This window comes from Drosophila pseudoobscura, chromosome 3, assembly GCF_009870125.1.
Source record: "Drosophila pseudoobscura strain MV-25-SWS-2005 chromosome 3, UCI_Dpse_MV25, whole genome shotgun sequence".
NCBI classification, from domain to species: Eukaryota; Metazoa; Arthropoda; class Insecta; order Diptera; family Drosophilidae; genus Drosophila; species Drosophila pseudoobscura.
The window spans coordinates 15,666,081-15,690,901 of NC_046680.1; the positions used below are offsets into that span (position 1 = coordinate 15,666,081).

The 24,821-nt window shown below is 47.7% G+C and overlaps 3 protein-coding genes across 6 annotated transcripts; 2 read left to right on the top strand and 1 right to left on the bottom strand.

Annotated features, from left to right (window-relative positions):
• Positions 1–1,522: 1,522 nt before the first annotated feature.
• Positions 1,523–18,362, bottom strand: LOC6898669 (alpha-amylase A-like). 2 transcript variants are annotated; one of them, XM_033377754.1, is made up of 4 exons: positions 18,252–18,340; positions 7,075–7,140; positions 2,974–3,230; positions 1,523–2,898 (listed from the first exon to the last, which is right to left on the bottom strand). In XM_033377754.1, the coding sequence occupies exons 3-4, from the start codon at positions 3,148–3,150 to the stop codon at positions 1,591–1,593; spliced, it is 1,485 nt and encodes a 494-aa protein (XP_033233645.1). In that variant the 5' UTR covers positions 3,151–3,230; positions 7,075–7,140; positions 18,252–18,340; the 3' UTR covers positions 1,523–1,590. The 2 variants fall into 2 exon arrangements, with proteins under 2 accessions (XP_033233645.1, XP_002138674.1); XM_002138638.4 differs by lacking the exon at positions 7,075–7,140 and having other exon boundaries at positions 18,252–18,362.
• On the top strand, positions 3,723–6,831 carry LOC26532631 (uncharacterized). Its single transcript, XM_015184746.2, has 2 exons — positions 3,723–4,085; positions 5,958–6,831. The coding sequence occupies exons 1-2, from the start codon at positions 3,773–3,775 to the stop codon at positions 5,981–5,983; spliced, it is 339 nt and encodes a 112-aa protein (XP_015040232.2). The 5' UTR covers positions 3,723–3,772; the 3' UTR covers positions 5,984–6,831.
• A 468-nt stretch (positions 18,363–18,830) lies between the features above and the next one.
• ZnT41F (Zinc transporter 41F) lies at positions 18,831–24,819 on the top strand. Of its 3 annotated transcripts, none has more exons than XM_015184748.2 (10): positions 18,833–19,098; positions 21,239–21,870; positions 22,242–22,415; positions 22,619–22,781; positions 23,085–23,238; positions 23,353–23,658; positions 23,908–24,040; positions 24,129–24,298; positions 24,381–24,451; positions 24,517–24,819. In XM_015184748.2, exons 2-10 carry the CDS (start codon positions 21,520–21,522, stop codon positions 24,624–24,626), a joined length of 1,632 nt encoding a protein of 543 aa, XP_015040234.2. In that variant the 5' UTR covers positions 18,833–19,098; positions 21,239–21,519; the 3' UTR covers positions 24,627–24,819. The 3 variants fall into 3 exon arrangements, with proteins under 3 accessions (XP_033233644.1, XP_015040234.2, XP_015040233.2); XM_015184747.2 differs by having other exon boundaries at positions 18,833–19,062; XM_033377753.1 differs by lacking the exon at positions 22,242–22,415 and having other exon boundaries at positions 18,831–19,098.
• Positions 24,820–24,821: the final 2 nt, after the last annotated feature.

Sequence of the window (24,821 nt, forward strand, 5' to 3'; positions counted from 1 at the left end):
AATCTGTCAGGCAGAGTGAAAGGACCAAGGAGGGCTAGCCAAGGTGGTCGAAGATTCAGATACCCTTGCAGAAGCGTGTAATATAATGCTTTGTCAGGGGCAGATAGCAGGGCTGCTCTACCTCTTCTTCTTCCTCCATTTTTGATGTGCCTTGAGCGCAGTAAGTCGCGCCTGAACTCTCTCATTGCTCTCTCTCGGCTATTTCTCGCTCACAGACACGAACTCTACCGCGCCGCACTCGGCTGAGCCGACTCTCTTTTGCTCTGCAATACGAATTGAAAGAGTAACGGACTACTCTACTGCGTAGTTTCCGTCTTTTCCTATCGATCCTCCTTCGACTACAGACTACCGACTACAGCTTTAGTTGTGCGACTCTCTTATATGCCCGTCTAGATTATACAAACATCTAAACAATATCGTAGTACTCCTGCCTGGGCTAGGGTATGGCAAGGTGGGATGGGGAAGTGCCCCGCACACTCACTGCCACACTCTAAATCACGTGGAGCATATGAAAATTGCGTTTGCGTAATAAAAAGTTGGGTTTATCTGCGCTGCGTTCACTTAGAAAACTGATTTACTTTGCAATTTTATGACTTTATTAAGAATTATGCGATGTTTTGAATACATTTACAATACGCAATCTGCCCTGGACGGAGCGGCAGACGGCAACCCCAGATTCCTGGCTGAATGCAGGCCCGGAACGAAGTCCTTGCCACAACCTCCTAGTTGGTCTAACTCCTGCTCATCTGCATTGTGTGGGGCCCGCTCCCTCTCTCTTGACCCACAGTAAATGACAGGAAAATCCTCTGATATGTTGCTCACATTTATTCATATCAAGTCGGGCCATGGTCGAAAGTTATGAGTGCATATTTTTGTGGAACGAAAATGCACATCGCACTGCACTTGCACTGGGAAACAGTTGCCGGAGTACAGGAGTACGAGCAGCAGCTCTTCGAGCTATATTTGTTGAACAGATTTAAGTGCAAGCTACTGTTTGCCAATCTCCCTGCCACTCGCATCTGATTCCGACTCCTGGACACCGAACCCATATAAAAAGACCAAAATTTGCTCATGCGAAGAGCACAAATAAGCGCACTGCAGAGGGCCAGAGTGCCGCATATCTCACAAAGGGGCAAAGGGGCAAACAAACACTATACTGCCCTGTGAAATTTGTGTTGGGGGATGTGTGGAATTGTCGTGAAGTACCAAGTGCGTGGGGGGACCTTGTTTGACGCACGATACAAGACGCTCGTACTATTCACGTTGTACAGCCACCTCAGTTCACCTGTAGTTGGCATCTGCCACCGCCTCTTATCTGCAGTGACCCATCTCTTTCCTTTGTTGTCCAGCATTTAATTAATTTCCACGTTCCCCACTGCTCGTCCCTTCCGGATTGAATGAAGGCTTCTCTACAACTTGGCGCCATACAATACGGATATCACTGACCATCTGGAAACGCCCAGGCTCCTGCCCTAACCCTTTATCCTTTCCAGCAGTCCCAACTCAGAGTCAACGAGCATTGCATAATATCATTGTGTATTTAATAGTAATAATCTCGATTGGTTGTTGGGGTCTCACATACTGAGTTCCTTACAACATGGCGTTGACGTGAATGGCCAGGACACCATCGTCAGCGGAGCTGCTAATGGAGATGCTGGCGCGTCCATCGGAGCCAACAGTGACGGTCTTGCCGGTGCAGGAGGAGCCGCTCTTCTCGCCGGAGATGACGTCGCAGTAGGTGCCGGCGGGCAGGCCGGTCTGCAGGGAGCTGTTGAGGTCGTAGTTGTCGTTGTTGAAGGCCACGAAGGCCCTGTTTCCACGGCTGAAGGAGATCTGGTTGCTTCCGTTGGACCACCAGTTCTGGAGATCGGCATCGCCGGCGGCGTTCCTGAAGGCCACCATGTTGTAGATCTGGCGCCAGCGGTGCTCGCACACCCATCCGCCGCCGCAGGACTTGTCGCTGTTGAAGGTGGGAGAGGCAATGTTCTGTCCGTCGGTGGTGGGTGGGCCCTGGTCGGTGTCGGTGAAGGAGAAGGAGGACATCACACGGGGAGTGCCGAAGGGATGGGCCAGCATGAAGGCGGAGGCCATCTTGTACTGCTTGGGCACCTTGTAGGTGAGCACATCAGCACCACCTGCACCGTGTCCGCGCTGGTTGTCGTGGTTGTCGACGAAGACGAGCGAGCGATCGGAGGCAGCGAAGCCCCAGCCGGTGCCCCAGTTGGACATGTAGGTCAGCTTGTCCTTGCCGCGGAAGACCTTGCCGATGGAGTCGGAGTGGCGGAACTCGGTGATGGCGCCCAGGCCAGTGTACTCGGTTTTGCTGATGGCCTCGCCACCCATGTCGATGACCTCCTGGACGATGTAGGGCCTGGATCCGGACGCGAAGCCGTGATCGGTGTTCAGGTTCTTGAGGCGGCCATAGATGACGCCCAGATCTGCGGGCCACATGTGCTTGGCAGCGTCCACGCGGAATCCGGCCACACCCAGATCGATCAAGTGGTTCAGGAAATCGGAAACCTTCTCCTGGACGTACGAGTTGCCCTGGTTGAGGTCACGCAGGCCGACCAGCTCGCAGTTGCGCACCTGGTTGGCGTCGTTGTAGTTGCTGATGGCGCAGGTGGGGTTGAAGTCCAGGGAGGAGTAGGGCACTGCGGGGAAGCTCTTGGAGCTGGGGCTGGCGGTGCTGCCGGCTGTGCCGTAGGTGCCGCCATCGGCTGCCATGTGGTTGAAGATGACGTCCACGTAGGTGCGCACTCCGGCGTTGTTGCAGCGCCTGACCATGCTGGCGAACTGCTCCTCGTTGCCGGAACGGGTGGTCAGCTTGTAGGAGATGGGCTGGTAGCGCTCCCACCACGGACGCCCACTCTTCACGGCGTTCTCATTGACGGGCGACACCTGGGAAGGAGGCAGAGATGAGGGGGAGATGAGGATTGGGTGACGGTGGAGGGAAGCTCTCCGGACGGATCTTACCTGAAGACCGGCGTAGCCCTGGGGGCCCAGGAAGTTCTCGCACTCGGCGGCGATGTCGTCCCACTTCCACTCGAAGAGGTGGACCATGCCGCTGCGGCCACCAACGTAGTTGGTGTTGAACTGGGCGCTGGCGATCGCCAGGAAGGCGATGCACCCGAGGGTCTTTGTCAGGAACATGTTGATGCTAGATGGAACCTATGTTTCACTCTGAGTCCAATCCGGCTGTTGCTGCGCCTTATATACGGTGTCTGGAGTGCCTGGAAAGAGAGAATCGGCGTCATCGGACGGTGTTTTGGCTGCCTGAGTGATTTGCGATTCAAATTGAGACCTTATCGGATCGCTTGGGGTGCCGTGTCCCGTCGCGGCTTGGGGGGTCGATTAGATATGAGCTCTCTGCGGACGATGCGCAGTCTTGAGGGGGATGGCTGAGATTTCGGACGAGTGCAGACTGATTGGGACAAGCCATTAGGCGGAATGGCCATTACTGGAGCCTATCGAGGGATCAGCCCGATTAGAGCGGATTCCTGTGAAAAACCACAGACATGGTGGAGTTCCCGTGCCGTCGGCAGCGGCTGGGGCGGGGGGAAGTCCGGGCGGAGCAAATAAATCGCTGGTGTTAATGCTGCCAGTGTCGGGCGTGATTTACAGCCGCACGCTGAGATTCCAGAGGCACACAAGCAAACGCTCGCGTGGGGTATGGTCGTATATCTGGCTTAGTTTTACGATGCTGATCGGAAAAACAGCGACCCCTTATCAGGGCGCACTTTGCTCGCGCGGCTCCGCCCGGGCGGCGAGAAATATGAGCGCGTCAGTCGATTCGCCATTTTCGAATGCCACAACAGCATACGGTCCTATCGAACGATTGATTCACTATCGATGGTACACGCAGCTCCAGCGGGAGTCTATTTTTAAGGTTCGGCATTTGCATCGGCATGCAGCCACGCCGATTTCGAGTGCCTGTCGCGTGGGGGCCGTTCAACGAGCCACCAGTTGCGCTCCGCCAAGTGGTCAAGTGAGCAGCGACTATCCCAAGTGCCTCAAGAACCATTCCGACCCTTGCATCCACTCTAATCTAATGAGTACACGTGAACTGGCCGCAGTGGCAGCCGCAGGTGATGTATTAATTGGAATTTTTTATTTACAAGCAAAGCCCATGTCCGTCGAGTGCCCAGGGGGCCCCGTTAGGTGGCAGGTGGCAAAAATTTGATAAGTTTTCAATTAAGCCACCATGAGCACTGCAAATTCATTTGCTACTATTTGCAGTTCTCAGCTGCAGAGTGCACGCTGTGTGCACATGAAGATAACAAATTTTTACACTTTTCCAGAAGCCAAACACACGCCTCGCAGGTGCCCAAAACACCACACGAGATACAATTTTGCATCAAATTAAAGAAAACATTTTAGCCGCAGTGCAAAATGTGACACGTGTCTTGGGCAAATTGATTCGGGTTCGGGACAGGACTCAGAGCAGGACTCAGGGCAGGAAGGACAAGCTGTCTGTCTGTTAGGCAAGTTGGTGTACAAATATTTACATTAAAGTGCATAAACGAAGACCAAGCTCTGAATGTGAGCACTTCCGCACATTACACCTGAAGTTGGTAACTTTCCTGCACACACACACACACACACACACACAGACACACACACAAGCCAAAGCCAGAAAGTTGGTATCTCTTTTACATGCCCCGGGCTGTCCTGCCCTGAAAGCCAATTTGAATTGTAAGCAAATGCCGGATATGGCAAAGTTCAAAGCGGAAACGTTTGCAGCATTTTCAATGCCAGAAAGGTTTTCCCAGCAGGAGCAGGAACCGACCAGAGAATGGTCATAATGCAGAGAAGGAGGCGTGGGGGCCAAACTTGCCAAGTTGCAATCTATAAATGCAGACGAACTTGCCACCAAGTACTGTTGCCTAAGTCGGCTCAGAACTTTGGTCCTGTCTATAGCACCGGCATTTATACGAATGTGCCGGCATATGGGAAAAATTAATTTACATTTAAATTAGATCTATGCCACTTTCGGTCCAACAGATCCGACAGTTGACAAAACAATTGCCCGCCGGCTTCTCGCTCTTGCCACACCTATTCGAGAGCAATCGAAGCGGCACATAAAGAGTCCTGCCGGGGGTATGCAAAATATGCAGACTGTGCGTGCCACGATATGCAAAGCATTTTTGTGGCATGTCGCAGCCCGACCACCCTGGCAGCTGATATTCCCAGCAAGGGTTACCATCCTCTGGGATGCAGAGTTTATTACCTGACGGTTGAGTGCAGATAAAGCGTCTGTTCTTTCCTGTCTTAATTCAGTTCAAGGGAATATTGTCCTTGACCGCACAATAAGTTAATTGAATTGGCTATAATTGAATTAGCCACAGTGATAGGGCTCGCAAAGAGCACATGATAAGCTTATCGACTGATAGCAAGCCAAGAGCTTATCAAAAAGCCAACAATCCCTTGTCATCGCAACAATTAATTATGTTTTGAATGTGCGGCAATTCATGAAAAAGAGTTAGGAATGTCAAGGGGTTTTAAAGTAAGAAATGGATTATCGAATACGAATACACTTATCGGACTCTTATGGAATCAATTAACCTCTTAAACATTTAGTTACACGGACTAATACTATTATATAATATTATTTTAAAACCTGTTTAACACTGTATTCCGATATTATCCTTTAACACTTGGCTGTGTTTCGGCAATAGCCCTATCTGAAATATATAGTCTGAAAATACTTAATTTACAAGTGATTGAGTCTTACAAGTGCTCCAATTAAAGAAGTTCGGTTATCACATCACATAAGATAGTTAACTAAACAAGTGTTAGATAATGCTCTCGTTCTCGTTCCAGCATTCCGACATTAGAATGTGTAAGTCCAAAGTCCCATCGGTGGCCATTACAATCGAACTGCAGAAATTCGATTTGCGTTTATCAGACAATGAAGAAAGGCAAAAGAAAGTAATAACTTCGTTTCCATTGTCTTTCAGAATCGCTTTGCCGTGCCCCCACATGAGCACTTGCTCGATAATGGCACACCAGACGCCCATACGCACCACCCACCCCCCACCCCCCTACCCCCATATGGGGCAAGCTGGATCGGAATGAGTCAAAGAAGTGCATCCGCACCGTGAGCGCGTTCGCTGGCAAAACACTTAACGGCATCGACACGCAACCACCTACACAGATACACACACACACACACACACACACATACCGCTAACGACATCAACGCGTGGCTGTGTCTGTGTGGGTTTTGTAATACGTTCGATGTAACTTTGTCACATTATCATTTTGATTGCAATGTGCTAAGCACTCCCCACACATGCTCCCCTCTCCAGCCGCCACTGCATTGCCGTTACGTACATTGTTGGCGGTGCGTCAACAGTGCGAAAAGATTCCATGGCATACTTTTAGGCGGGCGAATTTGCTGCATTTTGCCGAACGGCTTAAAGCGCATTACGCTGCTCGTATTATTCGAGTTCATAAATTTCGCCAGGACTTCGCTGGCCCAATAAAATATAATACACTGCCAGGACCAGACAACGACGACGACAACGACGACAGCGACGACAAAATGACCAACTCTGAAATGCCGGGCACCGAACGCTAATAAAAACCAACTTTGACTCTGACTGCGGCGCTTCCTTTTTAGTGTCGCTCGAAAATAAAACGGAGAATAACGACGCAGTCGAGAGCGGACGGGGGAGGGCCAGCCTGCTGCCGCCACGCCCCCGCCCAGTTGCACACACACAATGCAATGTAGTTGAAAATTATGAAAATTATCTGCCACGCCATTTTTATGCCAGAAACTTTGCATCTAAATGTCCATAAAAGCGGAAGCGTCGCGACGCCAAATGGCAAGAAAAAAAAAGAAATAAGATGAGAAAAAATACGGAAGAAAATAGTGGAGATGAAAAGAAAGAAATACCAGTGCCAGGAACCGAAGCGTGGATACCCTTGCCCATACATCTTGCCCTCTTGAGGGCTGTGCCCTCAATCCCCTGGTATTTGGGTCGATCGATCGCAGTATTTTAAGCAGCTATGAAGTTTCGACTCTTTTTCTGGCGGCTGTAAAAATTAAATGTTGAAAAGCGATACACAGACCTGATAGCAGACTTTATGGGATCGGAAACGCAGTCCTCCTCTCCAAGGGTATGCTAGAGGGAATAGCTGAAAAGAAATGAAAAGGAATGAAAAGGGGTAGCGCTGGGGGGGAGATAAAAGGGGCTACGTGGCTACATGGCTACGTGTGGGCGTGTCATCTGGCGGGCCTCAGACTGCAGCGCCCCAGGCGCTGCCTGGCAGCCGGCATGTCATCATTATAATAGAAATTAAGTGCAGTCCCAGCTTCAGTTCCAGTCGCACCAGTCGCAGTCAGCTCTGGTAATGGGTAATAGAATTAAAATGGCTTGGAAGCATGCCACCCGGCAAGAGCACCGCGACAAAGGGACAAACAATGGCACCGATTCATTAGGAGTTTGCCCAGGAGACGACGACGACACTGGGCCAACTTGGCTCCCGGCAAACTTTAAAGCCGCGTTTTAAAGCCAGACAGAGTCAAGCTGGAGAAAAGCAATCGCAAAATCGCCATAACCGTGACAATTGAAATCTGGTCATGTTCATGGACGCACTCAAGTGTAAGCAACATGTCATTTGAAATGCTTTCACCAGTCGGGCAGGACTGGGCCACACGTGCGAAAAACGTGGGAAAAACAAACCCCATTTGACAGATGATTTCCCACATTTCAGAGGCAGTTTTTACCACTCGCCCAGCCAGATTGCCCAAAATTGTGTGCGCAATTTATGCCAACCAAATGACAACTGGTTGTGTGCAACATTAAAATGCAAAGTTGCAGCAAATAGTGGCACCGAACAGAACACAAGTAGCACGGAATACTCTGCCAACTTTGCAGTCCCAAAGACAACAACATCAAACAATTTTAAGTGTTGTTCAAGTACAAAGGCCTAAGCTGCTTGAAATCAAATATAAATATCTGGTTTTTATTGAAATTCGAAAAGAAGATCAAACAGAATAGCCGCCGCGTGGGACCCGACCACCAAACAGAGTCCATAAGTGCAACAGAGTGTCGCAAAGTACTCACAGATCAGGCCACACCTGACCAGGCCGCAACCGCAGCAATGAAGGGCGGTTGGCCGCCCACCCACACACCTACAAGGGGAGAACCTGCCAAGAGGCAGAGTCGAATGTGAAAACAGCCATGGCAACCAACAAAGAATTGAAATTGAAATGGAAATTTGAGGTGAGCCATTTGCATTTCGGTGTTTGCTGGCCAAGTTCAAAGCAAATAAAAACATGACCGCCACCTCAGACCTCAGACCTCGAATCGAAAGCCATCAGGCCCGATCGGCAACGTCATTAAGTTCCCTATTAGCCGCATGCCACAAGCCAATCTGTACAACTTCGTTTGATGGGGAATGACTATAGCTTTTTGGCCTGTAGGCCACACAATTTGTCTTAATGCGAAAGCGAATTGCAGGCCATAAGCCAAATCGCAGTGGGCCAAAAACCAACTGCACCGCCAAGTAAATGACAATAGAATCTCCACACAAAGCCATCACGTGGAACAGCGGCAGGACATTCAATTTGATGACTGACCTTGCGACCCGCCAGGGTTATGAACATCAAATCAGCATTGAGTCTTTCACGTATATAGCGATGTTCGGCCAATTCGGCCAGTATATCTTTATGGGTCACATCAACTAGTTACGAGCCATGTCTCTATCCGCATCCATTTGCCGTATTCAAACTCATGCTTTAGTGTGATGACGATCTGGGACGGGGATGGGGATGGGGATGAGGATAGGGAATGCCCGCCATTCTCAATTTATGACCCGCTATTTGGGGCTTCGCGTTGAACCTGGCTCCGACCCGTCGCATTCCGGGCCGGGTCGATTGTTTCGGCAATGGGAGTCGTGCGTATCGGTAGATAAATCAAATCAAATGAATTTGATTTGTGCCCAGGAAATTGTCACTAAAAATAAGACGTCATAAATGTAATTTCCTCTAGACTGCCTCAGGTCACAATGGCAGTGCCGTCTAGGAGGATGAATCACCTTAAATGGGATCAACTTTGTTGCTCAAGTTGGAGAAACTTTAACCAACACAATAAAGCAAGGAAGCGGCACTTCCCTGAGTAATTTACCCCAAACTAGAACTGAGAGACAGCCTAAACGTTTTTTTATTTTTCAAAAACATTTACGATGCCTTTTTCTGGTGGCCCAATGTTTGCCAATAAGTATTACTTCAGTCATTGAATAACTAAACACGCATCTGCATCCGTACCTTCCACTAGGGGCAGCAGGCTCTATCTGGTTGTCGGCTCTTTGCATATTGTGGGGCACAGGTTCACCTGCTCCGAACTGGAAAAGCATTGTTTTTCGAAACGGACAAATATTTGCCAGTTAATTCCTATTTGTGCACTGCCCAAAGCGAATGCAAAAATGTGTGCCCCCCTCCCTGGGCATGGACCTGCCCCAAGCAGCCTCATCTTTGCCAGGCGCATTTCCCGGCAAAATTCACACAACTCTGCACAACGAATTATCAACACGGCTCGGAGACCATGAATGGGTGACACACACTCGTACACACACTCTAGAACCTGGGGCCTGGTAGCCGGCAATCAGTAACCGCCGACTCATTTTTAAAAGCAATTGATCAACACACACACACACACACACGGCAGGAGCCAGGAGCCAGGACAGGAGCAGACTGGGCCGGTAGACGACTCATGAATAAACCATGAGCGTCAACGCCAGTTGGCCAAAACAACGACAACAGCAGCATCAGGAACGAGAGCAGCCGCGGCAGTCATCTGTATGCTGTATGCTGGCCTGCAGCCAGCCTAGGACCAGGACCAGGACCGGGACCCAGCCAGGAATAGACCAGGAGCCTACAGCTGGCCAGAATGCAGGCCCAACTCTGCTGGCACTCAAAGTGCTTAGCATATTTTGCAGTGATGGCGGTTTTCGGCACGTAATGGCCGAGTCACAGTTGCAGGCTGCTGTGGCCAACAGCCTCGAGCCCCTCCTGGCCTAGTCAGCTTAGCACACACACACACACACACACACACACACAGTCCCGCCGAGCACTAAAAGTCTTAATTATTTCAAAAGGTGGACGGCGGTCCACTGTTGGGACACCATACGCATAATGATAGTGCAGGTGCTTGGCCCAGGCATCCGGCAGGGGCACACATACACACACACATACATACAGAGTCTGTGCAGCACGAACTCTAGTTTAAAGGCGGAGCAAATGGTGCACATGTCAGAGAAACTATCAAACAATTGCACGCTCGACTGGGCCAGAATTAATATTATGTATCGCATTTCGAAATGCATTTTAAGTTGCAGCTGCCGCTTATCAGCAGCTCTGCAGCTCGGCAGCTCTGCAGCTTGCCAAAACACAAAGTCCACAGAGAAGGGGATGCTGGAAGTTCGCTCAAAGAAGCAAAAATTTTGGCTTGCTTTTCAGAGCTTATCGGATGGAACAGGAACAAGAAAGCCAACAGAAGGAAAATTAATATTAAACGGACAATTCGACAGCAACTTTAACCGATAAAATGTAAAGAGCACGATTGACTGAACGCTCATACGCCCCGTGGCCTCAGCATAAAATGCACAACAGCAGGAACTAGAGCCCAGAAGATTAAATTATGACTTTAGGATTACTCACTGGTCTTAATTGAAATATAACTAAAAATACTAAGGTCCCACAGCAGACGAGGGATTCGAAGAAAGCTAGTAGTTTTTCCGATTTATGCTCATGATTCAGAAAATCTTGAATGTGGCAACTTTGTCCCGCTTTCCTTCTCCTTCAACCTGTTGTGTACATCTAAGCCCACGCAGGACGAGTATGCCCCGGCACTCTAAAAGCACTGCGGGGTACAACAACAGCAAATCGGGCCAATTTTCGAGTCTCGTCCGTTCAAGGGAAGTCGTGCCTGCAGAAGTTGATCGTTAGCAGGAAATTTCAGCTCTAGCTCTGCCCGAAAGTTACGCTCCAACTTTGCGCTGCCTTTTATGCGCTGTTATAGTTTATCGTTAAAAAGTTCCCGGCCATAGGCAAACTTCTATTGGGACCTATGCAACAGAATCGCTGGCCCCCGCCTAGGTGAGCCACTGGTTGTTGCACGAGTAATCGCGCTCGTACTCGTACTCGTACTATTTAGTTATGATGATGGGGCGACGCTCCAATTTTGGTACACAACAAAAAGTAGAAAAATCCTTGAAATCTTTCGGTTGTGAAGTGTTAATAATGCACTTACGAGCGGAGAGATGCCTACTTTGCAGCCACAGTCTCCCCACAGGTTGGGGAGAGGGAGGTGTAAGGTGCTAACGACCCCTAGACGACCTTGGCGTGCGCAGCCCGTGTCGTGCATCTATTTCAAATAGATTGAAGTAGCGCCTAAATGCGTTCGTGTGCAATTTATAAGAACGTGCTTCATCACACACACACACACACACACACACCAGGGGAGAGACCAGGGTGCCAGAGCTTCCCCCCAGCAAGTTCAGATCTTATCATTCATTCTAACGAGTTCACCCACCTTCCCAGGGGGAACCCCACCGACAGCCCACCCACATGGAGAAACATCGACTCTGCTTCTGGAGCATCCTTGCTCGACATTTATCTGTGCCAGGAAAACGTTTAATTAAGTCACTTGAATGCGTAGCCGGTTGTCGTGGCATTTATTCTCAATGATGTTGCTAATGCTGATGACGATGGTAATGCTGCCGTTGCTGATGGGGATGATGATGATGTCAATGCCGATGATGAAACGAGCGGGAGAGCCTGGCGGCCTGGGAGCCTGGGAGCCTGGGAGCTGGAGCTTCATCTGGCCTGGTGCTGCATGTCACCTGGTGACCTTGTCAAGCCGCTCACAGCAGCATTTTCTTGTGCACATCGTGATTTGCGCTACAGTAAAGGCTCCTTCGGCTTTCGAAGTCTCCTCCCTCCAAGGCAGGAATGTTCAATGGAACTTTCCCTGTACATGGCACTTGTTTTGTGCGCCTCTCAACTCGTTCCGATGGGCCATGAAATCGGGTAACTGCTGACACAATGCCGCAGTGTTTGACGTCATTAGCCATACGAGTCAGTACATCATCAAAGCGGATATGTGAATGTCGAAACAGGAAGAACTCATTACATCGGCTCTGCAAATGAATAGGGAACTACAAGAAGTACTAATGCGTGGGAGATCATCGTCTGTACATGCCAAAGGATACATTTTAGTGGGATTTGTCAAATTATCAATTAGCCGCACCACTTGAGCAGATTATAAAAAGCTCCTTTCGCAATCATCAGATGAAATTCAGTTGGCATGGAATCCGCCCGAGTGGCAGGCATTTATTTTATCTGAGAGTGGATTTTTGAGAGCACTTTTTGAATGTATTAAAAAAAGGTACTAGCTTAATATCCTTTATATGTGAGCTTTAAATTGTTTTATATTTTCTGTATCGTTTTGGGAAACTCCTCAAGACAGAGGCTGGTTATCAGACGCTCTCTTCATTTAGGATGTTAGTATTTTGCCAGTTACTTTTAAATATTTCGAGCGCATTTCATAAGAAAAACCAATAAATTGTACAGCAACCTTTCAATGGTCAAGATAAATGACCTTTGAGTTGAGTTTTCGCTTAGGCTATGTTCAATGCGGAGTATCCAAGTGCTGGTTTGTATATAGAAGCCAGTCTGTACATAAACATGTAAATATTTACTGTGCTTGTACGCATACCTCGATCTCGGGTGGTGGAGTGTCGGGTTCTGTCGTGGGATGCCGACATACGAGTACACTGCAGAGTTTGCAATTTGTAGTATCGTCAATAGAAGTCGATCTAGTGTATGGTTTCTGTGTACAATGCCTTCTATAAACAAGCTTCTGCTGCAAGATTAATCATCAAGAGTATGGGGTTACAAGTCCCACTGGACTATGGTGAGGCAGCAGAAATGAGGAGCCTCTGTTGGAGGTTCCAACTATCTCCCAATCGTGGCTAAGATAGTTCCCGAGTTGCGGCTATCACCACTGCGCTCTGACCTGATTATTAAGTACTTGTTCTCAGTAACATTTATGGTCTAATTTCGGTCGTTTGATACATTTTTATTGTTGCTGGACTCAGAGTCGGAGCTAATTGACTTCCGTATGGGCGCTTCTTCCTGTTGTGCCACACTCATTATTTATTCAACCCAACCCCCGCCCCCCGCCCCCCGCCACCCAGCCCACTGCAGGTTTTGTTATCTGTATTATGTATAGTCCACTAATGCACTGCCTTCTTGCTTCTGCCTTTCTCCTTTTTCCCCCCATTTCAAATCCCTGACGTCTCATTGTTCTGCCGAAAACCACAAAAGAGAAAAAACAAACAACCACACCGCACACACACACACACAGACACACACTCACTCAGAATCATTATAGTATGCATGCAAGTGAGAGTGAAAATGTTTTTTGTGGAAGATTTTGCTGCTGCATTTATTACTTCTGTGCTTTTGTGGCTGCCCCTGGATTATTAGTTCTTGCTAAGCTGCATCATTATTTATGCCATCATTGATAATTCCCTTAATTAATGCGCAGCCCTCTCACAAGCTCCTGCTTCCAAGTCCAAGGTGTGCTTCCATAGGATGAGGCTTAAACTGCTCTCCGAGAACGGAAGAGCAAATCTTCCAAACAAAGACGAAATATTGGCAGTCGGAGTGCATTAGCACTGTTCACAGTCTCCAAGGTTGAGTAAGGGATGTCTACTTTTGGTCTTCTCATATCCCCTGCATTGCATAGATGTGCACTACCGCCTCTCTCCTCTTTGTGGCTCTGTGTGAAAACGGTTTATTTATTTTCTGTCATGGGCCATTTATTTGCTGTCGTTTTCCTATGAGGCTACCTGACCTGGTTTTACGGACACATCCTCAAATATACCTCAGTCGACAGTCGACAGCCGACAGCCGAGTGCAAATACAAACACATTATGTTTGGACACTGCTGCATAATTAAACACCCACTCTGACCGTCGCAACCATCACAGCCACGCAGGGTTGAAGACAGATAAAAAGTAACCAAAGCCCGAGACGCTCGCTTGCATGTGTCAACAGAGGCGAGCGCAGAGAGCAGAGAGCAGAGAGCAGAAAACAGAGAGTGTGGAAGTGCTAATGTGCGCTCTCTTCTCTTCAGTGGCCCTCCTCTCACGTGTTTGTCCCTCTCCCGCTACCGCTCCCGCTCCCGACGATTACAACTAGAACTAAATTCGATTTGCATTTCGAACGATTTGAACGACTCGCCGGTTAAAGGTCGTTGCAGCCCAAAGTGCTTAATAAATTCACTTTACACAGCACGCTCCCAAACAACAGACCCAAAAAAAAAAGAAACGCCTAGGAGGGGCTGGTGGTGGGGAATAGGTCGGGCAGCAAGTCAATTTGTCAATTTTAAAACAAACTACAGCTGCAAAAAACGTACAAAATGAAGAAAACAGCTCTTCAGGCGAGGGCACCGACAGTGCGATACCCAGCACTCAGTGTCATTGGGAAAATACAGATTGAAACTCCCTTGGAAGTCCTGGTTCCCTGGCAACTTATTTGGGGGCCCGAAAACACTGTCACATACATTTCCTTGGGTGCAGCATACTCTTGCAGTCCATAAGTATCGTGCACACAAAAAAATAGGGCTTCCATCCGCAGCCACATGCGATGCAAGATGTTGGTAAAAAAAAAAGAGCGAGAAAGAGATGGGTGTAAAAAATGGTTGTATTGGGAAAAAGTTCAAAAATAAACAGAGTACATGTATGTACGTGTATTTGCATGGGTGTGTGTTTGCGGAGCCTTGTATGTGACAATCTGTAAAATTCGACGTGCCAAAAGCCGCACACAAACAATCAACAATCGCAGCAGACAGGCCGCCGGGGGGGGGCCAGTCCCAGCACTGGCTCACTCAGTCACTCAGTCAGTCAATCATTCAGCCAGCCAGTCACCCAGTCAACCATGGGGTTGGTTGGCGAAGTCGAAGTTCGAGTGGCGTTTCCGCCGAAAGCAAAATCAAAGTTAAGCACTCAATTTTCAATTAAGCTCGGAAAATGCACACGTACACGGACACGCACACACACAGACACACTCAGACGAACAAAACGCTCCCCCCCCCCCCCCCCCCACCGTCCTATGGCCGTGTGGAGAAAGCGAACGGAAAAAGGCTCAGTGGCGTCAATGGATTCCCTGCCAGCCTAATCAACAACCAATCCCAAGGATTCTCTGCCCATTGGCAGGGTAACCCACTTGGGCGATGGGCTTACGCCACAAGAGTACGATAAAGTGCACAGAAAAAAGTAAGCATTATATATTTATATGTGAATATTTACTTAGTTACAAAGTATTAGTTATAGATAAGGTTTGTTGGTTCTATACGCTATCTATGGAATCATTTAGTTCAACTTTTCTGATTAAATTGGTATGATTTGATTGTTTGTTTGTTAGCATATTTCTAGTATTCCAATCAAACACACCGATCAATAGAAAGTCCATTCTTAGCTCTCACTTTTGAGATCATCTGCATACAAAGGATACCGCATTCGTTGGCCTTTCTGGCCTTAGGGCAAATCAAAGAAGAGCACACATACCCACTCTCAAGGGGTAGCCCCAAAGTCATTCAAATGCTTGAGGTGGTTTGTATTAAATTCACTTTGCCTGTCGCCTGCCGGCCCCTGCACAGACTCCGCCCCGCAGTCCTGGACCAGGGCCAACACATGATACGAGCGTCGGGGTGTGTTTCACCTTTTTTGCTGGCAAAGTGGCTCCTTATTTTCGTTCGTTACGCGGCTGGATGATGTTTCCGTTTGTCTATGACACGAAGGAGTCTCCCCGTTGCTGAGGTTGGCCTGAGCAGCGACGTCTTGCCGCAGGCGGAATCTGTTTGCCTCTCCTAATTATACGTGGTACATGCGAGTGTACATACTGATGGCATTTTCTCATGCGATTAGGTTCAGAAGTTAAATGTTTAATGCTTAATCTGTGCCTCATGTTTGTCAGTTATCGTTAACCTGCCGCTATACACAAATTATTGCCTGGCAACTGATTGTCTAGCCCACCCACTCAAACGGTGTAGCAAAGGCAGGCCCAGGGGCACAGCAGGGCTGAGGTAAGAATTTCAGACAGCCCACAAACAAACGCAATCAACAACATCATCAATGCCAACTGGGCGTCAATAGTTTCAAGGGAAAATCGAGGCAAAGAGGAAGATGTGCTTGACAGACGACAGACAGACAGACAAACAGACAGACATGAAATGGGTGGGAACGCAGGGAGCGTTTGCATAAGATATTCGACATGTCTAAGAAGCCCGTCAGACACGCTGACAGACAGTCCCACCTCCAGCTCCAGCCCCATCTGCCGCTCCTGCTCCTGCTCCTGCTCCTGCTCCTGCTCCACCTCCTCATCAATGCCATGCCAATGGGGCGTATACGCAACAGCGCTGACTCGTGTTTACAGCGTACCCGAACCCCCCCTTACTAATGCCTTTGGAATTCCTAGGAAATTTAATTTATTTTCGGAATTTTTATTCGGCTCGGCTTCAAAACGCTTCTGCGGTTCATCTTCGGGGACAGGCAGTAACAGACGGAGACAGGCTGTGACAGAGTGAGACAGGCAGGTGAGCAAACAGACAGAAAGATGGACAGGGACAGGGACAGGGACAGGGACAAGGACAGGGACAGGGATAGGTAGACAGACCACACATTGGCATATCTTGCGGTGGGACCACCAGGGATATTGTACTTTTCGTGTTCAACAATTTCGATAAGTAGCAATTTTGAAGTTATGGCGATTCCTTCCTCCGAGCAACCTAATATCCCAAAATTGTCTGAGCGCACTTGAGCACTCAGAGCCATTTAAGCTGCTCAGCTATTAATTGAAATCTTATCTTTTCCGTGGTATTTTTGTTAAACGTTGGGCCCCAAATAAAGCCATGGGCGGGCCGTAAAACGTTTTTTAGAGATACAATTCTACTTGTAAAGTGAAAATATCAGTTACAAAAGAGCGAAGGATATCAAAATGCCAAAGCTATCCGTGAGCATGATATCGTGTAAACGATTTGACGGATACTTGATATTTAAATGCGCGATTCAGCCTCCAACCGCCAACCGCCATCCGCCATCTCCATGTTTTTCTACACTTGTATAACTGGGACAGCTGGAAAGTTGACTATAGTTAATAGCTGAAATAATTCAATAAAATATCTACGTGTTCCGATTAGTAATTCATCTCGAGTTGAACTAAGTTCATTAAATAAAAAGTTTTAATAGCTTTCTTATTGTTGGTTTTCTAACTTATTTGCTGAAGAATTCATTCACAAAGTTTGACAAATGAAATCGACTGCCGGACTTATGGTAAGTGTAGCCACAGAAATATCCTTTCTGTTTACTGCTATTTGAAGAGATTTTCCATTGCGATTTTCAAAAGAAAAATAATTGTATCCGATAAAATTACCAATTTTCTATAAGAATGTCTCATTTTTACAAGCATTAGTTTGTTGCAATATTTTGTACAATATTTTTAACGAAACAAGTTCTAAAATTAAGCGAAAAAAGCATTGGAGGAGGATTCATTAGCATTGTCTATCTACAAATCTCGTCTTACTAGACATAAACCCTTGGCTCTTAAATATCCAAATGGAATACGACAAGGACTGTTTAAGCAAGTCAAACGATATTAGGGACTAGGGAAAATTGGAGCAATTTGGCTTTCTAAACTGCAAAATAAAGACGCTTGGAGGAATGCATGTCAATTCGGGTTCGTGGTAATGTCGGATATTATGCACAAAAAGATGTAGTTTAATACACCCCTTTAAAAATGGATTAAGCCCTTAGGTCGGCGTGTATTAATATTGTTTTTTCTTAAAACAGCAGTAAACGGAAAAGTTTTTGCTGTGCCCACACGTAATTCCGGCACTGTACATATGTATATATTATGTACTACTGTGTAACATATATATAGTTCATATATATTTTTTCCACATCATTCCATATCGCCATCTCTGTTACCCGATTGATTCAATTGAGATTAACTTTACGTTGCATATATTCATATTTATTTATTATTTATATACATACATATGTACATACATACATATTTATGTGTTTGAACATTCTGGATGCGCAAAAAAGAAAACACTCGGAGTAGGCAGTCTGATCCATTACAGAAGCCACGCCGACCCCCTATCAGTCAGTACTCGCATGGGCTTTGTTTTTCGACACTTGAATGAATGCAAATTAATGGATAATTGTTTGCTTACCGATCAGGGGAAATCAACACTTTTCCAAACAAACGCCGACACGATACGAATAAATCAGAGAAAATATTTTTTTACAAGCGACAAAGGCAGACTGATCTTGTGATGATCTTATTTCCCTCATGGGAAGCCCCAGCTGAGAGTCACTCGCAGTGGGGCGAAAGCACTCAAAGAGCGAACAGAATCAAGGTGTATCTATCTAAGGGGGAGAGTTCAAAAAATTCGCACCATCGCACTCTGAATGTGGGGAATCCCACAAAACTGTTTGCTTATTAAAAGTGATATTCCCAAAGAATACAAAAGTCGTTGTTTCGTGTACTCGAGATGGGCTATACTTTGTACATGCTATGTTTGTGACACAAAAAGAGAACCTCCAAACAAACTATGCGACTCAAATGCTTCACCCTGAATAAATACATCTTGGCGTAGAACATTAGCCGAGCGCCACCTCTCAGTGATTATCATTCGGGAGGCTATCAAAATGCCCAAACGCTCTCTTTTTAGTCGCTAACGCTCTCGCTCTCCCTTTCTCTCTCTTTCGCTGTGTCTCTTTGTCTGGTCTAACTGTAGTCGGCTGCGTCGTCGTCGTCCGTAGTCGCTGCTTATTTGAACTTCACGCGTCGCTGACAACGTGCGCGCTTGCTTTCTGACGGCGAGAAATGCTGCGACTTACGATCGTAAATTGTTAAACTAAAAAGAGTTTGTCGGGCTCCGAAGGAAACGCAATCAAAAAGTTATCTAAAAACCGCTATCAATGCGAATTGCAATGTGCAGAGTGTAAATTAGTGGTTCTCAGCAGACAAAAAACTTACAGGTTGAAAAAAATCACAAAAACGAAGCCGACTCAACTGTAAATATCATTCGTCATTTCTCGGTGTTTACATAAGTAATCAACAAAATGTCGAAGGCAAGCCTACGAATTAGAGAACGAAACGAAAAATGCAGTGAATAGAATAATAATAGTCAAGAATGGGAACATCTCAATTACGCTTTTTTGGGCTTTGGGTTCGTTCACTCCCTTGCCCTTGATCGCTGTTGCGCTCTCTCCCTCTCCCACCAATATTTCTGACTCAGCAGCCGGCTTCACGTGCTGGCAGACAAAAGCTTGCCTTGGGTGCCGAAGCTTTGCGTACCCTTTCCTTGCGCATCGCTCGTTTCCACGAAAGCTGTGCGATATTCCAGTATATTTTCCTACGGCTCGATGTAAAGAATACTTTTTAGTTTCATAAATTATTTTCTCTCTGGTGAAAACAATTATATCCTCTGCTAGGGTATAACAAAAACAGACTGCAAGCAGCATCTGCAGCTGATGCGAAGAGAGCGCTAATCACGCTCATTACGCACTGGGAGAGTAAAACCTGTTGAGAAGGTCAATGCACGTTCTCTCTTCTCTTAGTCGCTGGTTTTTTGTGTGTTTTCTTTTAGCATTTGGCCTTTTTTTATTGCAATTACCGCCATCAGAGAGCAGGGGCGGTGTGGGAAAAGTTAATGCAAATTCGATTTGCCTAGCACTTTCCCCCAGCGTCAATGTAGGTTTCTGTTTTTGTTTCCATTTCCCATTTCCCTGAGACTAAAAATAACAATGGAAAATATGCCAGGAGCACGAGAAGCCACCGCGAGCACGTTCGGCTCTCAGTTCTGCCCGGCCCCATAAATAAGCTGTTATAAATGGAAATTAAATGAAACCGAAATAGGAACGAAAACAAGAACAAATCAAAGAGCAACTGTCAACAATAAATTCGCTTCGAAATCTTCTCTTCAAGGCCCGCAAGGTCGGTCGGCTTGGGAGCGTATAGGGAGTACGTCAGTACTCCAGACGCACGTATTTTTTATCAATACTCAATGGGAATTAGTCAGAATATATAACATAATTCCTATGTCTGTGTAGAAACTGTGTACCAACGATGTGTGTGCATAGAAACCCCTCTTGTGGGACATCTTCCTTGTTCGGACTAAGTGGGAATGTTCTAGGGCGGACATTTCCTTGATGTGTCAGCCGCCCAAGGGAGCTCTCGGAGCATACCCTTCCCTAACACTGTCGCTGGGAAAGTCCATCCGAAGCAGCTTTCGCATTAGAGTGGAAATTCCACGCGATCTTTTCGATCTCCCAGGTGCCCCAGCCGCCGCTGATTCTGATCCAACAAGGCTTATCTTATCGCGTTGGTTTATCGAGAGACGCCAGGCAAATATATGTGCTACATACATATGTATGTATATGTACTTCAAGTGGCTGCCCCTCAATAAATTAGTGCTCCCTACCCTACTTTGGAAACAGTATTTGCGCTCTCGGAGCAACAGACTCTGGAAAACTGGAAGTGGAGTGGAGTTGTATCGTACTATGTGTGTGTGTGTGTGTGTGTGTGTGTGTGTGGGCACCAGCGGGACCCAACAAGTTAATCAAAGTCTCCAAGTCATTTCGCTGTTGCCGCATTGACAACCCCAATGGGGGAAACGTGGGGCTTATCGCAACTTAAGTGCCCCAAGGCAGTGGAGCGACCACATACAAATGTACATAAAACAAGCCGAACGATAAAAAATTGAAGCGGCAGCGGCAAGAGGCCCAGAAACATAACCACTACACACATGCAAACAACCAATTATCGCTGATAAGCATTCAAACAAAGGTTGAAAAGAAACTGTCAACGAATCGACTCGAGTACACAGTATCACACGATAGCACCGAAAGTAGGACCAGATACTATGTCGGTTTTGCATGTGGTTCAAATCCCTGCCTGGAGCGTGGAACAAGTGGAAGTGTACTCCTGAATAAATACTTGAAAAATAGGTTGTTGTAGCACAAATGGAGGGTCTCATTGAATCCTCTTATTCTTTGACTTGAGGGGTAATTTCCCAGAAAAGAAAACCACTGTGGAATCCATGGGGTTATGGGAGTTCGCATGTAAGCAGCAAAGTAGGCCGAAATGCTTTAAGACATACATATATATTTGGTTGAATCATCCCGACATTTAAACAATTCCACATTTCCACAGAATGTACTCACATACGCTTGCCTGAGGACGCGGGCAGGGTGCTGCGCGAATGTACGGGTAATGCCTGAATCAGATTGATTTCATTTAACAGATGCCGGGGCACAGTGCGCACACTAATTATGATAAATGGGATGCCCACATTGTGTTAACTAAACAAAGGCTATAATCAGTGCAGTTACACGCACACAGATACAGGCGCACAAACACACACAAATAACATTATCAAAGAGAGAAGAGCACCGCAAAACCGAAACCGAAACCAGAGACCAAAGACCGAGACCATGTCAAAATATCAAAAGCTCGACAGCGCCGAGGCCCCCACGGGGCCCCATGAAGATGATTACGATGAGAGGTTTTCGCCTTACTTTGATGGTAATCAGCCGCTGTCGGGCGGCGAGCAGGAGCTCCATGACAGCCGACTGCCTGCCAGGGGAGCCGCTCATCTGACCAACGATAGTTCAAAATACCACCATCACCATCCCCACCACCAGGAGCACCTCAACCACAACAACAACAGCCTCGCAAGCACGCATCGAGTGGCAGGAATAGGAAGTAAAGTTATCCGAGATCTGGAAGAGCAGACGTGGGAAGTTCCGCTGCTGGGCGGCAGCGAAGGAAGTGCCAGCAATCTGGTGAGCAGAACCTAATTGTTAATAATTAAGGCAGTATCCGAAAGAGCAGTTAGGCGCGCACCCTCTGTGGTATGCAACGAAAGTGCTCCACGACCTATTTATATGCATAGATACAAGGGCACAGAGGCAGATACATCCGTACAGCTGGGATCAGCCAGATAGTAGTAGGTTTCCACAGAACAAGTCATGGCCCAGAAGGGATTCTGAAAAAATGCTTAATCAGTGTCCACAACCAGGTATACATACATTCATAAGTACATAGAGGGGGAGGGGTGGGGGTGTCCCAATATGTTGACCGCAAGTGTACTCGCGGCTTCCGCCCCTTCGCACACACGTTCATATTTATAAGCAATTTGTGCGGTCACTTGCAGCACTCGGAGCACGAGCATGACACTGCAGCGCGAATGGAATTTGAGATGGAGATGGGGGCGGACAGGGAATGCCGCAGCTCCCAGCCGGGATTTGGTGCGAACCTAAAGAGCAAATCGGCACAGGAGGCCAAATTTAAAATTCTGCTCGCAATTTCCCTCTGCTGCATATTCATGGTGAGTGCTCGAAAGCGGACACGGACGCGGACACGGACAGAGACAGAGACAGTGACAGCGACACGGTTACGTACACACAAATACCTCCTTTGGCTTGTGGCTGGAGTGCGCATTGTTGATTTAATTATGATACATTTCATCCCCCCACAACACCAACAACAACTATGCTCAACTATAACCACGCTTGATGGGAATGACCGCAGATCATTGAATTCCTTGGCGGGTACGTGGCCGGAAGCCTGGCGATTATGACCGATGCCGCCCATTTGGCAACTGATTGTATTAGTTTCGTCATCGGGCTGGTTGCAATTTGGCTGGGCGGCCGACCGCCGGACGAGCGCATGTCCTTTGGATACAAACGCTATGGTAAGTACCCAATTACGGTCGACACTATGCTAATGAGTGGACAACTTGTTGTCGGATTGTTGTTGCCGCACGGACACCCGGGCTCTTCCATTTAATACCTCAGCCATCCTATGCTCCAATTGGACTCCCTTCACCTAAGCTGGTTGACGGTTTGAAGTCTGGCCCGCAATAATTGCATTTATGTCGAGCAAATCCATCTGTCGGCCGTCGGACACGGCAATCCAATACCTCCTGCGCCCTGCTCCCTGACCTGGCCGGCTCTCAACACCATTTTCATGATGATTTTCTATTCTCGATTTGCAGAGGTTGTCGGTGCTCTGGCCTCCATACTGGGTATCTGGCTCCTGACTGGCATACTCGTTGTGGTTGCCATTCAACGGATATACACCCAGGACTTTGTGCTGGATGTGAATGTGATGATGTCCATATCAGGGATTGGCATTGCCATCAATATTGTGTAAGTTGTTCAACCAGGTTCAATTGGCCAGGAACTACGAACCGTATGCTGCGTTCTCCTACTCAAGTCATTGAAAGAGCCGCTATAAAGTGTTTCTATCCCCCCCAATTCCAGGATGATGTTCGTTTTGCATGGCTCCTGGCTGGGCATTGGCGGCCATGGACATGGGCACGGTCATAGTCATAGTCATAGTCATGGACATGGACATGGACATGGACACAGCCACAGCCACAGCCACTCCGACTCAAACTCCAACTCTCGGTCGGGCTCCTACGCGCTTCTAGCCGCAGGCAGCGACGGCTCTTTGATGACAGCCACAGAGTCGAGAGCAACAATTGCAAATGGCCATAATGTGGCTATATCAAATGGCTCGAAGCCATTCGAGTGTATCGGGACAGGAGGGAGGCCCAACCATGAACGGTAAATATTGATTTAAATTGCATTCATCGTCTGCAACGACAACAGCAACGGCAAGTGAAACAGCGATTGGCCCGCGGTGTTCGAATTCGAGTTAGCAAAAACATCCGCGCGGTTGATAGATAGAAACCTTTTGCAGACTGCGGTGTTCTGCTAATAGTTTGGTTTATTGCAAGTGATTCGAAATTAATTCAGTTGACAGCTGCTGTAATTGAAACTGCATTAACTCTGATTCGATTCCCCTTCCAACAGCCGACAGATGAGTCCTCCGCAGCCCTTGGACATGGAGGAGAACCTGAACCTGCGAGCGGCCATGATTCATGTGATTGGCGATCTGGTGCAGAGCATTGGCGTCTTTCTGGCCGCCGTTCTAATCAAATTCTGCGTGAGTTCTTGCCCCTGTCTAGACGACAAGTCAATTAATGCACACGCCCTGACTGCTCTCTGCTAATTCAATTTGGCGACCCGTGCAGCCCGGCGCCAAGTATGCGGATCCACTGTGCACGCTGCTCTTCTCGGTGATTGTGATTCTGACGACGGTGCCGCTTTTCCGCGAGTCGGTCGCCGTCCTGCTCGACGCCGTGCCACAGAACCTCTCTCTGCGGACTCTGCAGCGCCAGCTAGCCAGCATCGAGGGTGTGAGGTGAGTGTCCTGGGTGGGAGTGGGAGTGGCAGTGGGTTGACAACGGCTCATTATTTACTCTGTGCTTATCCGCCCCTCACAGATCGGTGCATCATCTGAATGTGTGGCAGCACACCGCCGAGCACCGAGTACTCATGGTGCATCTCGTCACAGGTAAGCCCGCCCCCAAGCCGCAACTGAGAGAACCCCATCTGAACCTCCCCCCCCATCCTTTGCAGAGGCGGGCAGCAACAGCGAGGACATCCTGCAACTGGCCACGCAGCTGGTCAGCGGCCCCGAGTACCGCATGAAGCATGCCACCATCCAAATCGAACGTCTGCCCGCGTAGTCTAAAAGAACATTCAGCGATTGGCGTACTTAAGTTGTAGCCAGACAGTTTTGAACCACCAAAGTCTCAGTGCCACATTATCGAGGGCATTTTGTGATTTCCCCCACTCGTGTATTAAGTTTTATTTTATGCATAGCGCACCTTTGAGAATTGTATTTTTATGTCCTCCAGATAAAGAAATCGTATTCATTTATT